Genomic DNA, 16,898 nt, shown 5'->3' with positions numbered 1-16,898 from the left:
CGGCGGCACAGAGATGGAAGCGGAGGTGACCGTCGTCGACGAGAGCAGGGAGGAAGACCCGCGAGACTTCAGATGGAGGCCCGCCACGGGAAGCGAACGATATCCGACGTTCGTCCCTTTGCAACAGCAGCACCCAGCTCCAGCACCGGAAGGAGGGGAGGGGGGAATGGGGGGCTTCGAGGGGGGGATGGATGTCAGGGATTTAGGAGCAGAGGCAAGGCCAAGGGAGGAAACAGAGAGCGAAGGGGAGGAGGCAGAAGAAAAGATGAGTGATGACGACGACCCGAGATCTCCTAGTCTTTCCAGTGAATCAGAGGATTCACAGAAAGGAGCACCAGTGGCCAGGGCAAGGGGGGAGTCTAGGGGGGCACCCCAGGAAGATAGAGCCAGAGGGGACTCAGGGGAGAGCAGTTGGAAATCGGGACCAGCGTCACCGCCAGGGAGCAGGGAAGAAGAAGGGAGCCAGGGGGCAAGCGCTGGCAGCTCACCACAGGAGGGAGGGCATGAGTCAGGAGTGGCCACACCTCCATCGGGGAGCGAAGAAACGGTCAGACGGAAAGTGGAAGGTTGGGCGCGCGCGCCAAGTTCAAATGCAGAGGAAGGCGGCGCAGTAAGCAGCCCGGAAAGGGAACCAGGTCCTAAAGCCCGGCGCAAGGAGGCAGGAGGGTCCGGGTCAGCGTCAGAAGAATCCAGGAAGGAAGAAACCCCGGGGGGTAGAGGGACCCAGAGGAGGACAGTCAGGCGGAAAAGGTGGAGCAGGGCTAGGATATTAAGTTGGTGCACAAGGGGCGGAGACTCAGACGGAGCTTCGCCGATCTAGCTACTAGACGTAGAGTTGCGCGCAGCAGCGTGAGAATGGAAACTGCAATTCAATAAAGACTTTTACTTAATGATCGCTGGCTAGCATGATCCTCTGTGAGCTAGGATCTTCAAGCAGCTCTGACAATAATAATAATAATAATAATAATAATAATAATAATAATAATAATCCTCACACAATTCTACATTATATAGTACATAATCACATTACCGTTTTCAAACAATTGTTGCTGAAACTGTAGAACTAACTTGCTACGCAGAGCTAGAGTTCTGCAATACAGAACTGAGTGGAGTAAATAAAGATTCCTTTAGACATATTCCCCCTTCACACACACATTCCATATGCCGTTGATAGATCGTTGGGCAACATACAAAAATACTGTTCCCACAATCCACCTTCAAAGTTCACTTCTTCAAAGTAGGAGGGTATTATTTCTAATAAAGAAGCAGCGAGAAGGAGGAGGGTATTTAGCCCTTCTTTCCACCTGTCTCTTTTCTCCCTCAGCTTCCCCCCAGATGCTTTCTCCTCGGCTGAGGCTCTGTTGCAGTGCAACCATTGGGGGGGGGGCATACTGGAAGGTGAAAGCAGTAAAGTGCCTTCTTCCAGAGGTGACTCATGAGGGTAGTGAGGCAAAGGCTGCAAAGTCTTCCTGGCAGCAGCACTGTGGTCACCAAGATGGTGTGAGGGAGGGACTTTGTGGGGAGTTCTAGCCCAGCAGTAGCCCTGCAGGTGCACACATATTAGCTGGGCTACCACCGCCAACCTGAAACAACCCTGATCTCACTGCCACCTGCACACCACCATCCTGATGAGTGCAGCACTGTTACCATTGTCTCTGCCCCTCTTCATAAGCCTCCTTCCTTGCTGGTGATTGTGCTTTCCTGGTATTACTCCACCTTGGATAAATGGAAGCCAGATTTTGAAGACAAACAGTGAAGGCAATAAGCCTGGTTCTCCCATATCTGGAATGATTACTGTTATTACTGCTTGGTAAATTAAAATTGCTGAATATTAGGGGTAGGAAACCAGTTTGGTCCACAAGGCCATTTCCCCCAAACCCCACCCACTTGTCAACCCCCTGCCTGTCATTCATGATGTTAAGCTGATTATCGGAGGGAGAACAAGGCTCAGTTCTGTACATGTTTGTTCCCAGGATTGAGCAGAACTGAACTTAAATGCAAGTTTTTTCTCTCCCTCCACTCCCCTTCAACTGATGGGGAGGAAGAGAAAGAATGCTCTGCAAACCCTATGCTCAATGCTTCCCAAAGTGCCAACCATAGGGCTGGCAAAGCCTCTTGCACTGCAGTTTCCGAGCACCGAATGATCATTTGGTTGCCGGGGACTTGGAAACCCTGTGCAAGGGATTACATAACTGGCAAGGGTTGTCATGCCCACCTGTCAAAGTTGGCCCACCCCTGCTATAAAGAAATGAGTGGAATTATAGTCAATAATAATATCACACACACACACACACACACACACACACACACACACACACACAGTGGTACCTCGGTTTACGAACATAATCCATTCTGGAAGTCTGTTCTTAAACCGAAACAACAGTTCTTAAACCTAGGTGCGCTTTCCCTAATGAGGCCTCCCGCCGGCGTGCCCTTCCACCATTTGGATTCCGTTCTTAGACCGAGGTAAAGTTCGCAAACTGGGACACTACTTCCGGTTTTGTGGAGCTCGTGAACCGAATCGTTCGTAAACAGGGCCGTCCTTAAACCGAGGTACCAGTGTGTGTGTGTAATCTTCAAGTTGAAATATTTTTGTTCAATGTTCAAAGTATTTTGCTCATCTTACCAGGTGGTCCAGGCAAACCCTGCTTTCCTGGTGTTCCTGGAAAACCCGGCAACCCTGGAGAGCCAGGCCTTCCTAGTGCCATGTCAGCTATAGCAGGGAGACCAGGGTCACCTCGAAAGCCCTGAGGCCCTTGTACTCCCAATAGACCTTTGGGACCAGGGATACCTATGGAGGAGGAGGAGAAAGAACAAGTCATGGAGTCTTGTAAAAGTCATAGAGAAGCTATCTGTGGGAGAAGCTGCATTTGGGGTATGGCATTCTAAAACTCAAATTATTTGAGCTACACCTCACTGAATATTCTAGAACAGGGATGGGAAACCTGTGGAGCCTCCAGATATTGTTAGATTCCAACTTGCATCAACCCCAACCAGTGTGGCCAATGGCAAAGGATGATGTGAGTTGTGGCCAAGCAACATTTGAAGGCCCAGTTATCCAGGATAATGGATTCCTTATGTTTTAAACTAATATTTCCTTCTGATAGTCTGGCATGGCTTGAAAGGGAAGCTCAATTGATCTCCAAATTCCTGTTCAAGTGATTTCCACAACCGTAGCAATTATCTTCAAACTATTTGTTCTAAAGCACACAAGAAAACTGAGCTGCAAATCACAGGTTTTGGCGTTTCATTCTTTTCTTTTTCTTAATAGTTGTAAAACAGCACAAAACAGTCTTACCAGTTTGGATTACAACACTGGCACATGCTCTGGAAACAATAGGTTGGCACTGTGTCTCGGAGTATTTCAAGCCCTAGGAATTCTGGGTTGACCTTAAGTTCCCATTGAAATCAATGGGCCTCGAGTTAAGACATGGCAGTTTTGTCCCACTGATTTAACAAGAAACTGCATTAGACTAAAGGCCCACCTAGTCCTGGGTTCTGTTCCCACAGCTGCCTATCAGATTTCTACTGGAAGACTACAAGCAGAATATGAGTGCAATTGCACTCTGCTGTTCATGTTCTCTAGCAACTAGTATTCAGAGGCAGCATGCAACTCACCAGGGTTTCAGTTAGCAAGCCTCTGTCAGCTGTACTTTGAAACGCCAAGAATTGAACCTGGGACTTTCTGAATTAAAGACAAATGTTCTACCACTGAACTTTAATTCAAAGCAGTGAACTCCCAGGTAAATGTGTACAGGATGCAATCCTACATACACTTACCTGGAAGTAAGCCCCACTGAACAAAATGGAATGTATTTTTGACTGGATTTGCATAGGATTTCACTGGGAACGGAAAAAAGGCTCATTTCCCATTTACTGCCTGCCTAACTTCAGCAAGCAAAGGACCCGAAATAAAAGTCTTGCCAGATGGTCTTAAAGCATTGGCAGGTTCAGCATATGTGAACAAAATGTAAGTCCTCTTATTAGTAGTGTTTGTATCCATAGTTATCCTAAAAGCAGAGAGAGGTTCATATTCTTTATGTCCCCATGTTCCAAGCTAGCTGTAAACTATAAATTCAGTAGGAAACTTAAAGATACCGGTAAATGTAGCGGAAGAGTAATCTTTAACAGTTCTATCAATTCATCGGTCACATGGAGTTCTCCTTTCAGTAACTGTTTTATTTAGAAAAAGTGGAGAAAAACAGAAGCTTCAATCTGTCTAAAGATGGCCTTCAAACAACCTCCGCCCATGGACTGAGGAAAGCCTTTTGTTTGAAAGATCACGCTCCAAATTGTTGAGGTGATGCTTTTGAGCAACATACCTACATCTACTATACAGTATTATAAATTACACTACATATTTACATATTAAAGTTGTTTGTCTGTTTACTTTGCATCCAAGCACCTCTTAAGATGCCATCACCAAATCTGGCATGATTGTTCCTGAAATTGAGGAATGGATTTTTGTCTATATTTGGAAACCGTTTTGAATCAAAATGGCCATTCCAAATTGCACTGATCTGGACACCTCTGAAGACGTCATCACCTATTTTTGCAGGATGGCTCCCAAGATCAAGGAGCAGGTTTTTGTCTAAGATTGGGTGCCAGGATTGGGCCTTTCAAAGGGGAACTGTTTTTAACCAAATTTTGGCAGGATTGTATATTATAGTTTACCCAACAGTATTAGAATGATTAAGAAACTAAAAAAAGAAAATCAATTTAAAGATCTTATTATGTTTTTGTTTCTTAGAATTCCTGAGCAGCACTGGTGTTGTCTAACATGGACCACTTGGGGGTGTTACCACCTGGAATAACTACACAAACCTGAGGAAGCACAGTGGACAGCAATTTGCCACACCTTTGTTCAATTCCTAGCCCACCCCTCCTTTTTTCAACAATCTTATTAAAGCAATGAAATCTTTATAAAGGCAAATGTTCAACCTGAGCGATTACCTTAAACAATCAAGATGCTTTAACACATTTGTTGCTCATATAATTATTTAAAACCTGCCAACTCACTACATCTAAAAAAATAATAATCACAAAAAATTCTGTATAAACTCTTACTATAATGCTTAGAAATGCACAGACGTAACTATGAAAAGGCTTCTACATATTATTTTTATCCTGGGATCTGTCAGCATAACCTTTATGCAAAGAAGCGAAAGCTGGTGATAGAACTTTCTTTTACTCTAAACATAAAAAAAGGTTTCTTACTTGCTCCATCTTCCCCTTGCCTGCCATATGCACCAGGAGGGCCCGTCAACCCATCTGCCCCCACATTTCCAGGAGGTCCAGGGTCTCCAGGGTCTCCTTGAAGACCTGTAGGAGATCATTGGAAAATGTGGTGGTTGTTAACATAATTGTATGTTACCATGAATTGTATTAAATGTGCATTGAATTGTTTAATATTAGTTAAACCTTTTATTCCAGGGCGTGGTATTCCTCGAGGTCCTGGTGGACCTGGCAGCCCACTGTCTCCTGGGTCCCCCTGTAAGAATTTTCAGGTTTATTGCAATGTAACAACATTGTGCCTATAGGAGCTCAAGGGAAACAATTAACTGTGATAGTGAAAGGTAACGGAATGAATTAAAATAACCCCTCTGCTCTCTACAGAACAGAATAGATTCCATGTAAGCTTGCTATAAACACAGCTATATAAAGAACCTTCTGCATTTGAGACCTGACCTTAATTCCTGGAAGCCCATCCTCTCCAGGAAATCCAGCCATTCCAGTTTCACCCTGAAATAAACAATATTTGTTCATCCCTTAAGAACGCTTATCGTGCAAATATGTTACACTGTAATTAATGGGACTTAATGGGGATAACTGTGTAAGACATTATCCCAAATTGGTTAATCTGTGACAATTCATGCACTTCAAGTTAAGTTTCGTTGACAAGGTTTGCTAGCTCAGAGCTAAACGACCACCATTACGCAGACTCTCAAAAACAGGTCTGAAATTGTGGGGGTTTAGCAGGTAAAAGAAATTCCAAACATTTAAAAAATGTTTTTAAAATACACCAGCACTGATTTATCTTACAAAATAAGGGAAAGTGTGTGTGCTATGGATATGGACGCTATAATTAGGTTTATTTTATTAGTAAATTATAGACATTGTTTATGTTTTATTTATAAATATATGCTACCTTGCTTCCTGGAATTCCTGATGATCCATAAGAACCTGGACTCCCCTATGGAAAAGGACAGAGACAAAAAGTTATAATATTAGGTATTTTTAACACCCTGATTATGATGAACACATTGGGTTAGACCAGTGTTTTTCAACCTTTTTTGGGCAAAGGCACACCTGTTTCATGAAAAAAATCACGAGGCACACCACCACTGTGTACGGAGAGGGAGATGTCAGAGCCCCGCTGCTCTCTATGGGGAATCGGATGAGAGCGGACCGTCTGTCCGCTCTCATCCGATCCCATCCGATCTGATCCCCACCCAGGATGGATGGAAAATAGGGTGGACACAGTCCGGCGCCCGCCTGGTGGGCGAAAATTTGACTTTTTTTTTAATCTTTCGAATTTTTCAATTTTTCCCATGGCACACCAGGCAACATCTCGCGGCACACTAGTGTGCCGCGGAACAGTGGTTGAAAAACACTGGGTTAGACCAAGGGTAGCCAATGTGGTGCCCTCCGGATATTATGAACTACAACTCCCATCATCCCTGACCATTAGCCACCTTGACTGAGGCTGATGGGAGTTGTGGCCCACAACAGCTGGAGGGCACCATGTTGGTTACCCCAGTTACATAAATCCCTGTTGTATTTGCATAAGGTGCCTTTATCCAACTTTGGGCCAATTCTCCCCTCCCATAGTGATCCCCCCATTCTCCATCCCACAACATTTTGGGAGGTTGCAGTGGGGAAGAGTTGATGGGAAAATTCATTTCCACATGTTTTCTTCCACTAACAGTTCTCAGAACCCAACTCACTGGAAATAAATTCTATTGAACTCAGTATGCTGTATCTCAACATATTGGCCCTACTTCAGCAAAAGTTGATTGTATAAATACCTTGCAATGTTGCCTAGACCATATCTGGCCATTCTCTCTCTCTCTCTCTCTAGTACACACACACACACACACACACACACACACACCCCACTCTGTGAGGTTCAGAGCGAGATGAGCTAATAGGCCCTACCCAGTCCATCATGACCAGTGACGCCAACTTGAATAAAATATTGGGGAGGCCCAGGTAAGCCCCACCCTGCATAATTGATCACATGATGTGGTGCATGCACACCATTTGAATGGCAATGCCCATCAACTTGGGGGGGCATACATTTTTTTATTGGGGGGTGAAGGGTCATCGGCCCCTAGGAGTTGGCTCCTATGATCATGACCCCATCACAGCCTTTATTGTCTACTACACACTAGCAAGGGAAACCTCTGTAGCAGGGAGCTCCCTCTACTTTTGGAGGCTTCTAAGGAATCTAGAACTGTGGAAGATTACAGTTCTAGACCCTGCTAATGGTAATCACCTGGAGAGGATGCCCAGATAGGGCTGTAATTAGAAGCAATATGAGAAACTAAATTAAACTTTTTTTTTACTTAGAATATCTTCTTTTTATACATTTTGCCCAATATGTCTAATGGCAGAAAAACATGTTAATGATAAATGGAATAATCTGCATCCAGTTAAAGACTTCATTAGATCATTTACAATAAAACAAAAATTAAACTTTCACATGCCAAACTCAATCATTCAAAACCAAAGACAGTACTCCGAAAGCACCCCCACAATCCTGAGCTATATACTGAAATGTTGTATCTTGTGCAGCCCTGTGACAAAACCACTTGAGACTAAGATCAAAAACTCCCATTAATAAAAGGCGGCAGTTAATAATATGATACAAACAAAATGACTTTGAGGTTCAGAGTCTCCTTTATATATTCAGATTTAATTACTCCAGGATATGTGGTCTTAGGATGTCAAAATCAGACATAAGCCACAGTCTAGTTCCATGTGCCTAGTGAAGTTCAAATGTGTGCTTCTTGAACAACGCACACACACACAGACTCCAAATAGCAAACAATGTGTAGTGGTTTGATTTAAACATCAGGGCCATCTTGCTCAGTGAAAACAGTCCCACTAGATATGCATAGATCAGCTGGCATTCCTACAGTAGGTTTGCAATAACAATTCTTTAAAAGCAACAAAAGCTTCAACAGTATCTTCTCAAAACTGATACAGACTGTAATAATAAAAATTAAATATTGCATTGGTAGTATGAAAGTTCTTGTATAGTTAAATTGCCTTTCTAGTATTTATAAGCCAGGAATAGCCAACATGGTGCGCCTCTGGGTGTTGATGAATTACAGTTTCAATTATCCCCAACCATTGTCTATGCTAGTTGGAGCTCATGGGAGGAGCTTCTGTCCAGTAAACTTCTGGAAGGCATCACACTGGCAACCACTATTTAAAAGCCATGTATAAACGGTAACTATACTGGCTTATTCTGAAACTTCCTCACCCGCAATCCAGGAAAGCCAGGAATCCCCCTTTCACCCTTCTCTCCAATTCCAAGTGAACCCTGTTTTTATGCAAAACAAAAAACAGTCAAATTACTTCAAATAAGAAACACAAATTCTATTACACAGTTCACTTGTTTGGGGTTCACCTATATAGATCTGGGACTGGGGGAGGGGTGTGGACCATGCTATGCAGGGCTTTTTTTCCAGCAGGAACTCACCAGAACTCAGTTCTAGCACCTCTCAGGTGGACTCCATTGCCATTATAAGAGAGCAAGGAAGGTGTTCATGGTGAGTTCCGACACCTCTTTTTTGGAAGTTCTTCAGTTGCTGTATTCAGGGCGAGGGACAAATTTGCCCTTCAGGCTAACTGGGCTTATCTGAAGCTTTTGCCCATCTCATAGCAATTGTCACAACTTACTGGATTATAAGGCATTGGGTTGGATCCTTAATCTAAGCAAGCAGTGACCACTCCACGGTCTCAGGGTAGCCCCTTAAAACAGGAGCCTCGGGGAGATGCTTCTTGCCCAGATGCCCAGCTCAGGGATTGAGGGGCCATAGCACCTCAAATTGTGAACCTACAGGTTACCTGGATATGATACACATCATAGTGCAACCCTTAAACTTGGTAAAACCTGCCAATCATCAATCAGATGTTGGGCTGGTTGATTTCAGGATACACAACCAATACCGATGCCCAAACAGACTGACCTCTGTTCTCAATAAAGCTGTGGTATGTTTAAACCCCAATGCTGCTGTCCTGTGTCTTATTGCAATTAATGTTCTACGTGGTGCCCTCCCTGCCCATGGCTCCACTGGGTCTGCAAATAAGCATCCAGTGAAGATAGTGGTGCAAAGAACAGCTCATCCAGAGTTCAACCAGCAATAGCTTCACAGCCTGGGAATGACAGGGACGGAGGACAAAACTGGACAAGATGCCATTCATCAGAAATTGCATGAGTGGTGTTTTGTCTAATTTGGCCCTGCAGTCAGTTGCTGCATTCCAGCTCAGGAAACAGGCCTGCAGGAAATACCATAGTGCAGTGGTAGAAAAACTGCTTTGCATAAAGGAAGTCCTAGGGCTAGGAAGTCTCCCCTGCCTGAAACCATGGAGAGCTGTTTGCCAGTCAGTGTACACCAGGTATCAGGAACCTTTGGCTCTCCAGATGTTGCTGAAATGCAATTCCCATCATTCCTTGGCCATGCTTGCTTGGAATGATGAAATTTGTAGTTCAGCAACATTGGGAAGAGCAAAGGTTTCCCACACCTGGTGCATACAATACTGAGCTAGGGCGGACCAATGATCTGGCTTGTTATAATATGTTCCAATAAACTGATAAAGAGGAAATCCACTGCTAGCTTGGAAAAAAACCCCAAACACTTCCAAGCATTTTTAGTAAGTTCTGGGATAAAATATCTATGAAATCAGTTCATGAATTTAAAAAAGTAACGTCACTTACTTTGCGGCCAGGCAATCCTTTGGCACCTATAGTTCCAGGCATTCCTTTTACACCCTGAGTATTAAAACATTTATGATGATGATTTATGAAATTTGTATACTGCCCTATACCCCTAGATCTCAGGGTGATTCACAACATAAAACCACAATATAAAAAACACGAAATTCATAATAAAAACAAAAACAGACAACCCAATAATTCCCCTTCCACAGCACATATTATTTATTAAATTTGCTTATTGTGGCTCAGGGGTCGGGAACCTGTGGTCCTCCAGATGTTGCTGGACTCCCAGCTCCCATCAGCCCCAGTTCTGCACAGCCGGTGTTCAGAAACATCTTGGAGGACCACTTGATCACACCACTTCTTTCCGCAACTTGATTAACTATGAGTTAAATCAGCCAAGGAAGCCCCATAATTCATACAGGCTTTTTTTACAATTGCAAATTGGCATGATGCTAGCAACAGCCTTGATAAAAGTGGGCATAGTATATGAACACCACTGCAGTGTGGCCAAGTGATATGCAGCATACCAGGACAAATTTGCTTTACAGTGGTACCTCTGGTTACGAACAGAATCCGTTCCGGAGGTCTGTTCATAACCGGAAACCACTCGTAACATAAGGCGCACTTTTGCTAATGGCGCCTCCTGCTGCGTGTGCGCCTCTGGCACACGATTTCTGCTCACATCCTGGGGCAAAGTTCACAACCAGGAGCGGCAGAGATACCACTGTACTTCTTTTGCTCAGGATACTGCTGTGGTGCTTGCCTTTCTATAGTCTAACACAAATGTATCCACCTCTAGGATTAGGGTTTTAAGCTGTGACCCTAAGCATTAAAAAATGAGCATAGATTTTACTGAAATTTCCTGGGTACTTTATAAGAAGAAATGGATACATAACAATTGCAAAAGCACTGTATAATTTGCATACCTTTTCTCCCTTTAACAGTTGAGAATCAGGAGGTCCAACTAATAAAGGCTGCCCTGCAGATCCAGGAGGTCCAACATCACCCTGAAAATGTATTGAAATAGTAAGCAGGGTGAATAACATTGTGGAGTTAGTTGCAGAGGGCTCATTCTATGTTTGAACAGCCCAGCACTGATCTGTGTTAACTGAGTTTCATGCCACTGCTCTATCTACAGTGGTACCTTGGTTCTCAAACTTAATCTGTTCTGGAAGTCGGTTCCAAAACCAAAATGTTCCAAAACCAAGGTGCACTTTCCCATAGAAAGTAATGCAAAATGGATTAATCTGTTCCAGACTTTTAAAAGCAATCCCTAAAACAGCAATTTAACATGAATTTCACTATCTAACAAGACCATTGATCCATAAAATGAAAGCAATAAACAATGTACTGCAGTCACACAATCAATCAATCAATCAATCAATCGGTAGCTGAACTGGGTTCCACACAGTCACAAAAACATAAAATAAATAGCAAAAACAGACAGACCTCAGCATAACACTCAAAATGAAAGGGTGGCACTCAAAATGGAGCACATTCAGCTTCTGAACAAAGTTCGCAAACCACTGTATGCTTCTTCATATATGAGAGTATACAGCTGATAGTGTTATTTTATCCACTTAGGGCTGATGGGAATTGCAATCAAAAGCATCTGAAGGATTGGTGAAGGCTGCTCTAGAAATTCCCAGAACTCAAATTATGTATGAAACCACAAAAGATCTTTTTTTTTTCCTTTACAGGAAACTTAATAGACCCATGAACGTGAAGCCTATTCACTTTCTTCAGCTATCTCTTACTATGATTACACTTTTCAGGCAGCTATTCCCAGAGACAGCTTATTTGCTTACCGGCTCCCCTTTCTGTCCTTCCACGCCAATTCCTGGATTTCCCTAATGAATTGTTAATTTTTAAACAGAAGGGGGGGGGTAAAAGAGAGACTTTTTAAAAGATGCAGAAATCAATGCCAGTTTATCATTAGATTGGGTGGCTAAAGTTTGGAACTTAAAGCAAGTTTCTTTATAAAAACCTATAACAGAGTGAAACAAAAGAAAATACCAGTGTGATAAATGCTGTATAAACTTTAACATGGGAGAAAAAAAATGCCTCTTACCTGCTCACCTGGCAAACCAGGAGGACCTGTAGTACCCTTTGGGAGGAGGAACAGGGAATGAGTAGTTATTTACAAGTACAGGAATTCAACCTGAGAAATATATACAACAGCAATACCATAGGGGCAGGGATGGGGAACCTGTGGCCCATCTAGATGAATTAGTAAAGGGTTTTTTTAATAGTTGGATTTACCGTATTTTTCGCCCTATAGGACGCACTTTTCCCCCTCCAAAAATGAAGGGGAAATCTGGGTGCGTCCTATGGGGCGAATGCAGGCTTTTGCTGAAGCTTGGAGAGCGAGAGGGGTCGGTGCGCACCGACCCCTCTCGCCCTCCAGGCTTCAGGAAGACACCCGCAGCCTAGGCAGCCCTGTGGGAGGTCCCGCAGGGCTGTCTAGGCTGCGGATAGCAGCCTGCTTCCCGGAGCGTCGGGCGCCCTGAAAGCAGAGTGCCCCCCCGTGCCAGGCAGACATCCGTAAAATGGGGAGCCTTGCAGGAGTTCCCCGCAGGGCTCCCCACGCTGCGGATAGCAGCCTGCTTCCCGGAGCGTCGGGCGCCCTGAAAGCAGAGCTTCGGGAACACATCCGCAGCCTAGGCAGCCCTGCGGGAGGTCCCGCGGGGATGTCTAGGCTGCGGATAGCAGCCTGCTGCCTGGCGCGAGGGGCGCCCCGAAGCAGAGCGCCCCCCGCGCCGGGCAGACATACGCAGCGTGGGGAGCCTTGCTCCCGCAGGGCTCCCCACGCTGCGGATAGCAGCCTGCTTCCCAGAGCGTCGGGCGCACTGAAAGCAGAGTGCCCGGCACTTCGGGAACACATCCGCAGCCTAGGCAGCCCTGCGGGAGGTCCCGCGGGGATGTCTAGGCTGCGGATAGCAGCCTGCCGCCTGGCGCGAGGGGCGCCCCGAAGCAGAGCGCCCCCCGTGCCGGGCAGACATCCGCAGCGGGGGAAGCCTTGCAGGAGTTCCCCGCAGGGCTCCCCATGCTGCGGATAGCAGCCTGCCGCCCGGCAGGTGGGGCGCCCTGAAGCAGAGCGCCCCTTCGCCGGGCAGACATCCGCAGCATGGGGAGCCTTGCAGGAGTTCCCCGCAGGGCTCCCCATGCTGCGGATAGCAGCCTGCCGCCCTGCGGGTGGGGCGCCCTGAAGCAAAGCGCCCCCCGCGCCGGGCAGACATCCGCAGCGCGGGGAGCCTTGCAGGAGTTCCCCGCAGGGCTCCCCATGCTGCGGGTAGCAGCCTGCCGCCCTGCGGGTGGGGCGCTCTGAAGCAGGTGGGGCCCTGCTGCCCTGCGGGTGGGGCGCTCTGCTTCAGGGCGCCCCCCGCGCCGGGCAGACATCCGCAGCATGGGGAGCCTTGCAGGAGTTCCCCGCATGGCTCCCCACGCTGCGGATAGCAGCCTGCCGCCCGGCGGGCGGGGCGCCCTGAAGCAGAGCGCCCCCCGCGCCAGGCAGACATCCGCAGCGTGGGGAGCCTTGCCTGCCGCCCGGCGGGCGGGGCGCCCTGAAGCAGAGCGTCCCCCGTGCCAGGCAGACATCCGCAGCGTGGGGAGCCTTGCAGGAGTTCCCCGCAGGGCTCCCCACGCTGCGGATAGAAGCCTGCCGCCCGGTATGTTTTTAATGGATTAGCGGTATGTTTTTAATGGATTAGCATGTCTGTAAAGTAGGATACAAAATGATGGGACAGTGGCTGGGATGAAGGCACCCGCAAAACATCTTTTTGAATTACTATTTGCGCTGCTAACTTGGAAAACAGACACCTAATAATTATCCATTTAAGATTGTATCCATCATCAGTAGACTGCACAAGCCATGCCCTAATCAGCTGATGCATACATTCTCTTATAGGGGGGAAGTGATTGCTTACCCCTATTTTTCTTATATAGCACCATGGTGAATCTTTAGTTAAGTCGCTGGTCACTTTTGTTGCTCAGTGTTCACAAGTTTGGCTTTAAGAGTATTTTTCAGTTGAAGAAATTAGATAATGAGCATTACCTATCTGCAGATGTGAATTCATGAATGTGTATGAACTTGAGCAGACTAACAATACAATTTCCCATTTATATCTGTGTATAATGCATGAATTTTGTGTATAATACGCAAAATTCACATTGGTGATGAACTAATAGATAAACAGACAGAAGGCTAACCCATCCTAGCACACTTACAGTGAAGGGGTGAAATAAAAATGTCAGCATTGTACCTGTATGCCTGGTTGGCCTGGAAATCCAGGTGGACCTCTGGGCCCCCTTTCTCCTCTGGGACCCTGGGAAGAGATGACACAATGAGATAGATAGATAGATAGATAGATAGATAGATAGATAGATAGATAGATTGCGGCCATTGGCCCATATTGAAAACAATACATCAGAATTTATCCATAAACAATACAGTTTAAACTGTTCCAAGTTAAAACACCCATATAGAACCAATTTTACTTCAGTTAAGTAAACACTATACACAATAAGCTCCCTCTGTGTAAACCGCAGTTCAGATCCATCAGATTTTGGGGGGTATACGTCTTAGTTCTGGCATTTATTGATGGTTCTTAAATTTAGCTAAGCTGTCCGAGACATACAGCGATCCCTTTCTCCTCTTTTGGAATAAAACATTAATCAGGTATCTAGTGACTGCAAGGGATCTACTTGTATCTTCGTCATTTAATAAGTATATTATTTGGGCTTCCTGAGGACCGTCAGCAATTCTCAATAGATATGGGGCCAGAAACTTAGACCGTGCAGCCGAATGTAATGGACAACAGAAGATTATATGATATAACGATTCTATAGATCCACTTTTACAGTCACAGAGGAGTGAGATCTGTCCGTTGGAGAGTCTGTTACCCAACACGTTTGATGGGAAAACATTGAATCTAGCCTTTATAAAGGCATACCTGTGCGTCACCACCGATAAGGTAGTTAAGTAAGATGGAAGTTTCCTTGGTGGTGTTAAGCCAAGATTTATCGGTGAACAGGTGCCACCACCTGTCACAATATTAAATTGAAAATCCATCTCCTCTAATTTGTGACACAATGTTCTTTTTAAAAACGTAACAGCAGCATTCTGTTTTCCATCAAAAGAAAATGTTGTTTAATGTTTCGTGTAGCAGCTTCAGTATTCTCATCCAGCTACTAACAGCCTTCACCATTTGAGCTTGGCCCACTGCACGTAGGCAATATTCCAGTCAAACACCATCACCAGCCAGCTACTTGATTTTCATTAAGAGTAATGATCTACAAGGATTCATGGGTTACACTGTGTTCAAGCTAAAGACTCTCCTCCTGCAAGAGAGGGGAGTGGTTGTGGTCGGGAGCCGGACTCCGCCTCAAGCAGGCACCCAACCAGGTGCCTGCGAGGGGGAGTGTTTAGCAGCCCAAATTGCTGCGGCACCAGCCTTCCAGCCTCACTTTTCGTCGTCCCGTCTCGAGTCATCAGCTAGGAGTCATCACAGGGAAGAGCCACGAGGTTTGGAGTCAGGGGAGGGGGTGTCTGTGTGTGTGGAGGCTGCCTGGTTCCTGGCTTGCCTTTTAACTTTAGGAGGCTTGTGTGCACTCATTGCTTTACTGCTTCTAAAAACCCAGGCATCCAGGTTTGCCTTGCTGTGTCCTCTTTTCCGTGTAAAAACCTACATTTAACCTTTTATTCCCCCCCCACTCCTGGTGCTTGATTTGTTTGTGCGGTCTGAGTGTGAATTACCTTTCTTAAGCTGCAGCTTGTTCCCTTGCCCATCACGTGCCCCCAGCGAGGTCTGAGTGTGAGTGTGGCTCCGTCTTTCTTTCTCCCTCGTCTCCTCGCTTTCCTTCCCCTGCCTCTGCCTTGGTGGCTGTGCGTTTTTATTTAATTTTTGGCCAGGGTGCTTGTATGTTTTCCCCTCTATTGCCCTTGCCTGTCCAATTGCATGGCTGGTCTGGGTGACTGAGTGGGTTTGCCTTACATTTTAATTTGTTGGCCAGGGTGCTGATGGCTTATGTTACAATTCATGTATGGACGCTGTTGGAAGTAGTTCCTCACAGAATAACTGTTCTACATGGCAACTGGAACATGTAGAGCAGATCATCACACAAGGATTGCTCAGATGATAGAGCATGATACTCTTAATCTCACGTTGGGCAAAAGATTCCTGCACTGCAGGGGGTTGGAAATAAGATGACCCTGGTGGTCCATTCCAACTCTACAATTCTATGAGTCTATATGCCACCACTAGACACTGCTGAAGGCATCTGTCAGTGGTACAGACACACAACGGCAGTGATCTTTGTTCTGAGTTGCTATATATGTTAATGCAACTGCAGAGAGCAGCTACTGACTTCAAGACAGACGGAAAGGATTTCATAGCTACCCACAATGTATAGCAGTAAACTTTCAATGATATGGACTGTATTGCTCCAAATCAAACATAAACAAATTAATGAAGGGACTTACAGGCATGCCACGGGATCCGGGATCCCCTCTTTCTCCCTGTAACCATAACCACTTTGTTAGATCACACACCTCTTTGTAGTAGCTATTCACATTACCATAGCATCATGAATTACAGTACAATATAAAAAGGAAGCAATGCAGACAATCTAAGATAAGATAGTGAACATTAAGATATCACTTATCCAGGGAATAGACAATAAATGGACTATGCACAACAAATCATTTTGCTAAATAAATACATGTTAATACATGTATTAAAACAAGTTTGAATATCCAGTCCCATATATGTTCAGTCAAAAGTTAAGTTGTACTTATTTCTGTAGGCCTCACTTTCAAATTGGCATACATGGAATTTCACCCTAAAACAAACCACATCAGTAAACAGGGAAAACATGTTTCAGAAAAGAAAATGGCAAAGCAGGACTTTCTTATCTTTGTCCATTACACGTTTCGATGAACAATCCT

The 16,898-nt window shown here is 45.3% G+C and overlaps 1 protein-coding gene across 5 annotated transcripts in view; it reads right to left on the bottom strand.

Moving 5' to 3' along the window:
- COL4A4 (collagen type IV alpha 4 chain) overlaps positions 1 to 16,898 on the bottom strand; it is an 85,852-nt gene that overhangs the window by 39,484 nt on the left and 29,470 nt on the right. For all 5 annotated transcript variants that reach the window (XM_081192514.1, XM_081192515.1, XM_081192517.1 and 2 more), the window contains 12 exons: positions 16,434 to 16,469; positions 14,215 to 14,277; positions 12,024 to 12,059; positions 11,761 to 11,802; positions 10,879 to 10,959; positions 9,950 to 10,003; positions 8,492 to 8,551; positions 6,149 to 6,193; positions 5,689 to 5,742; positions 5,422 to 5,491; positions 5,218 to 5,322; positions 2,627 to 2,791 (listed from right to left, as the gene is read on the bottom strand). In XM_081192514.1, coding sequence (XP_081048640.1) covers positions 2,627 to 2,791; positions 5,218 to 5,322; positions 5,422 to 5,491; positions 5,689 to 5,742; positions 6,149 to 6,193; positions 8,492 to 8,551; positions 9,950 to 10,003; positions 10,879 to 10,959; positions 11,761 to 11,802; positions 12,024 to 12,059; positions 14,215 to 14,277; positions 16,434 to 16,469 — 811 coding nt within the window. The remainder of the gene's footprint in view (positions 1 to 2,626; positions 2,792 to 5,217; positions 5,323 to 5,421; positions 5,492 to 5,688; positions 5,743 to 6,148; positions 6,194 to 8,491; positions 8,552 to 9,949; positions 10,004 to 10,878; positions 10,960 to 11,760; positions 11,803 to 12,023; positions 12,060 to 14,214; positions 14,278 to 16,433; positions 16,470 to 16,898) is intronic.

Source organism: Podarcis bocagei (genome assembly GCF_964188305.1).
Source record: "Podarcis bocagei genome assembly, chromosome: 4".
In the NCBI taxonomy this organism is placed as follows: Eukaryota; Metazoa; Chordata; class Lepidosauria; order Squamata; family Lacertidae; genus Podarcis; species Podarcis bocagei.
The sequence above is the reverse complement of the archived record's forward strand: the minus strand, read 5'-3'. Positions and strand labels throughout refer to the sequence as shown.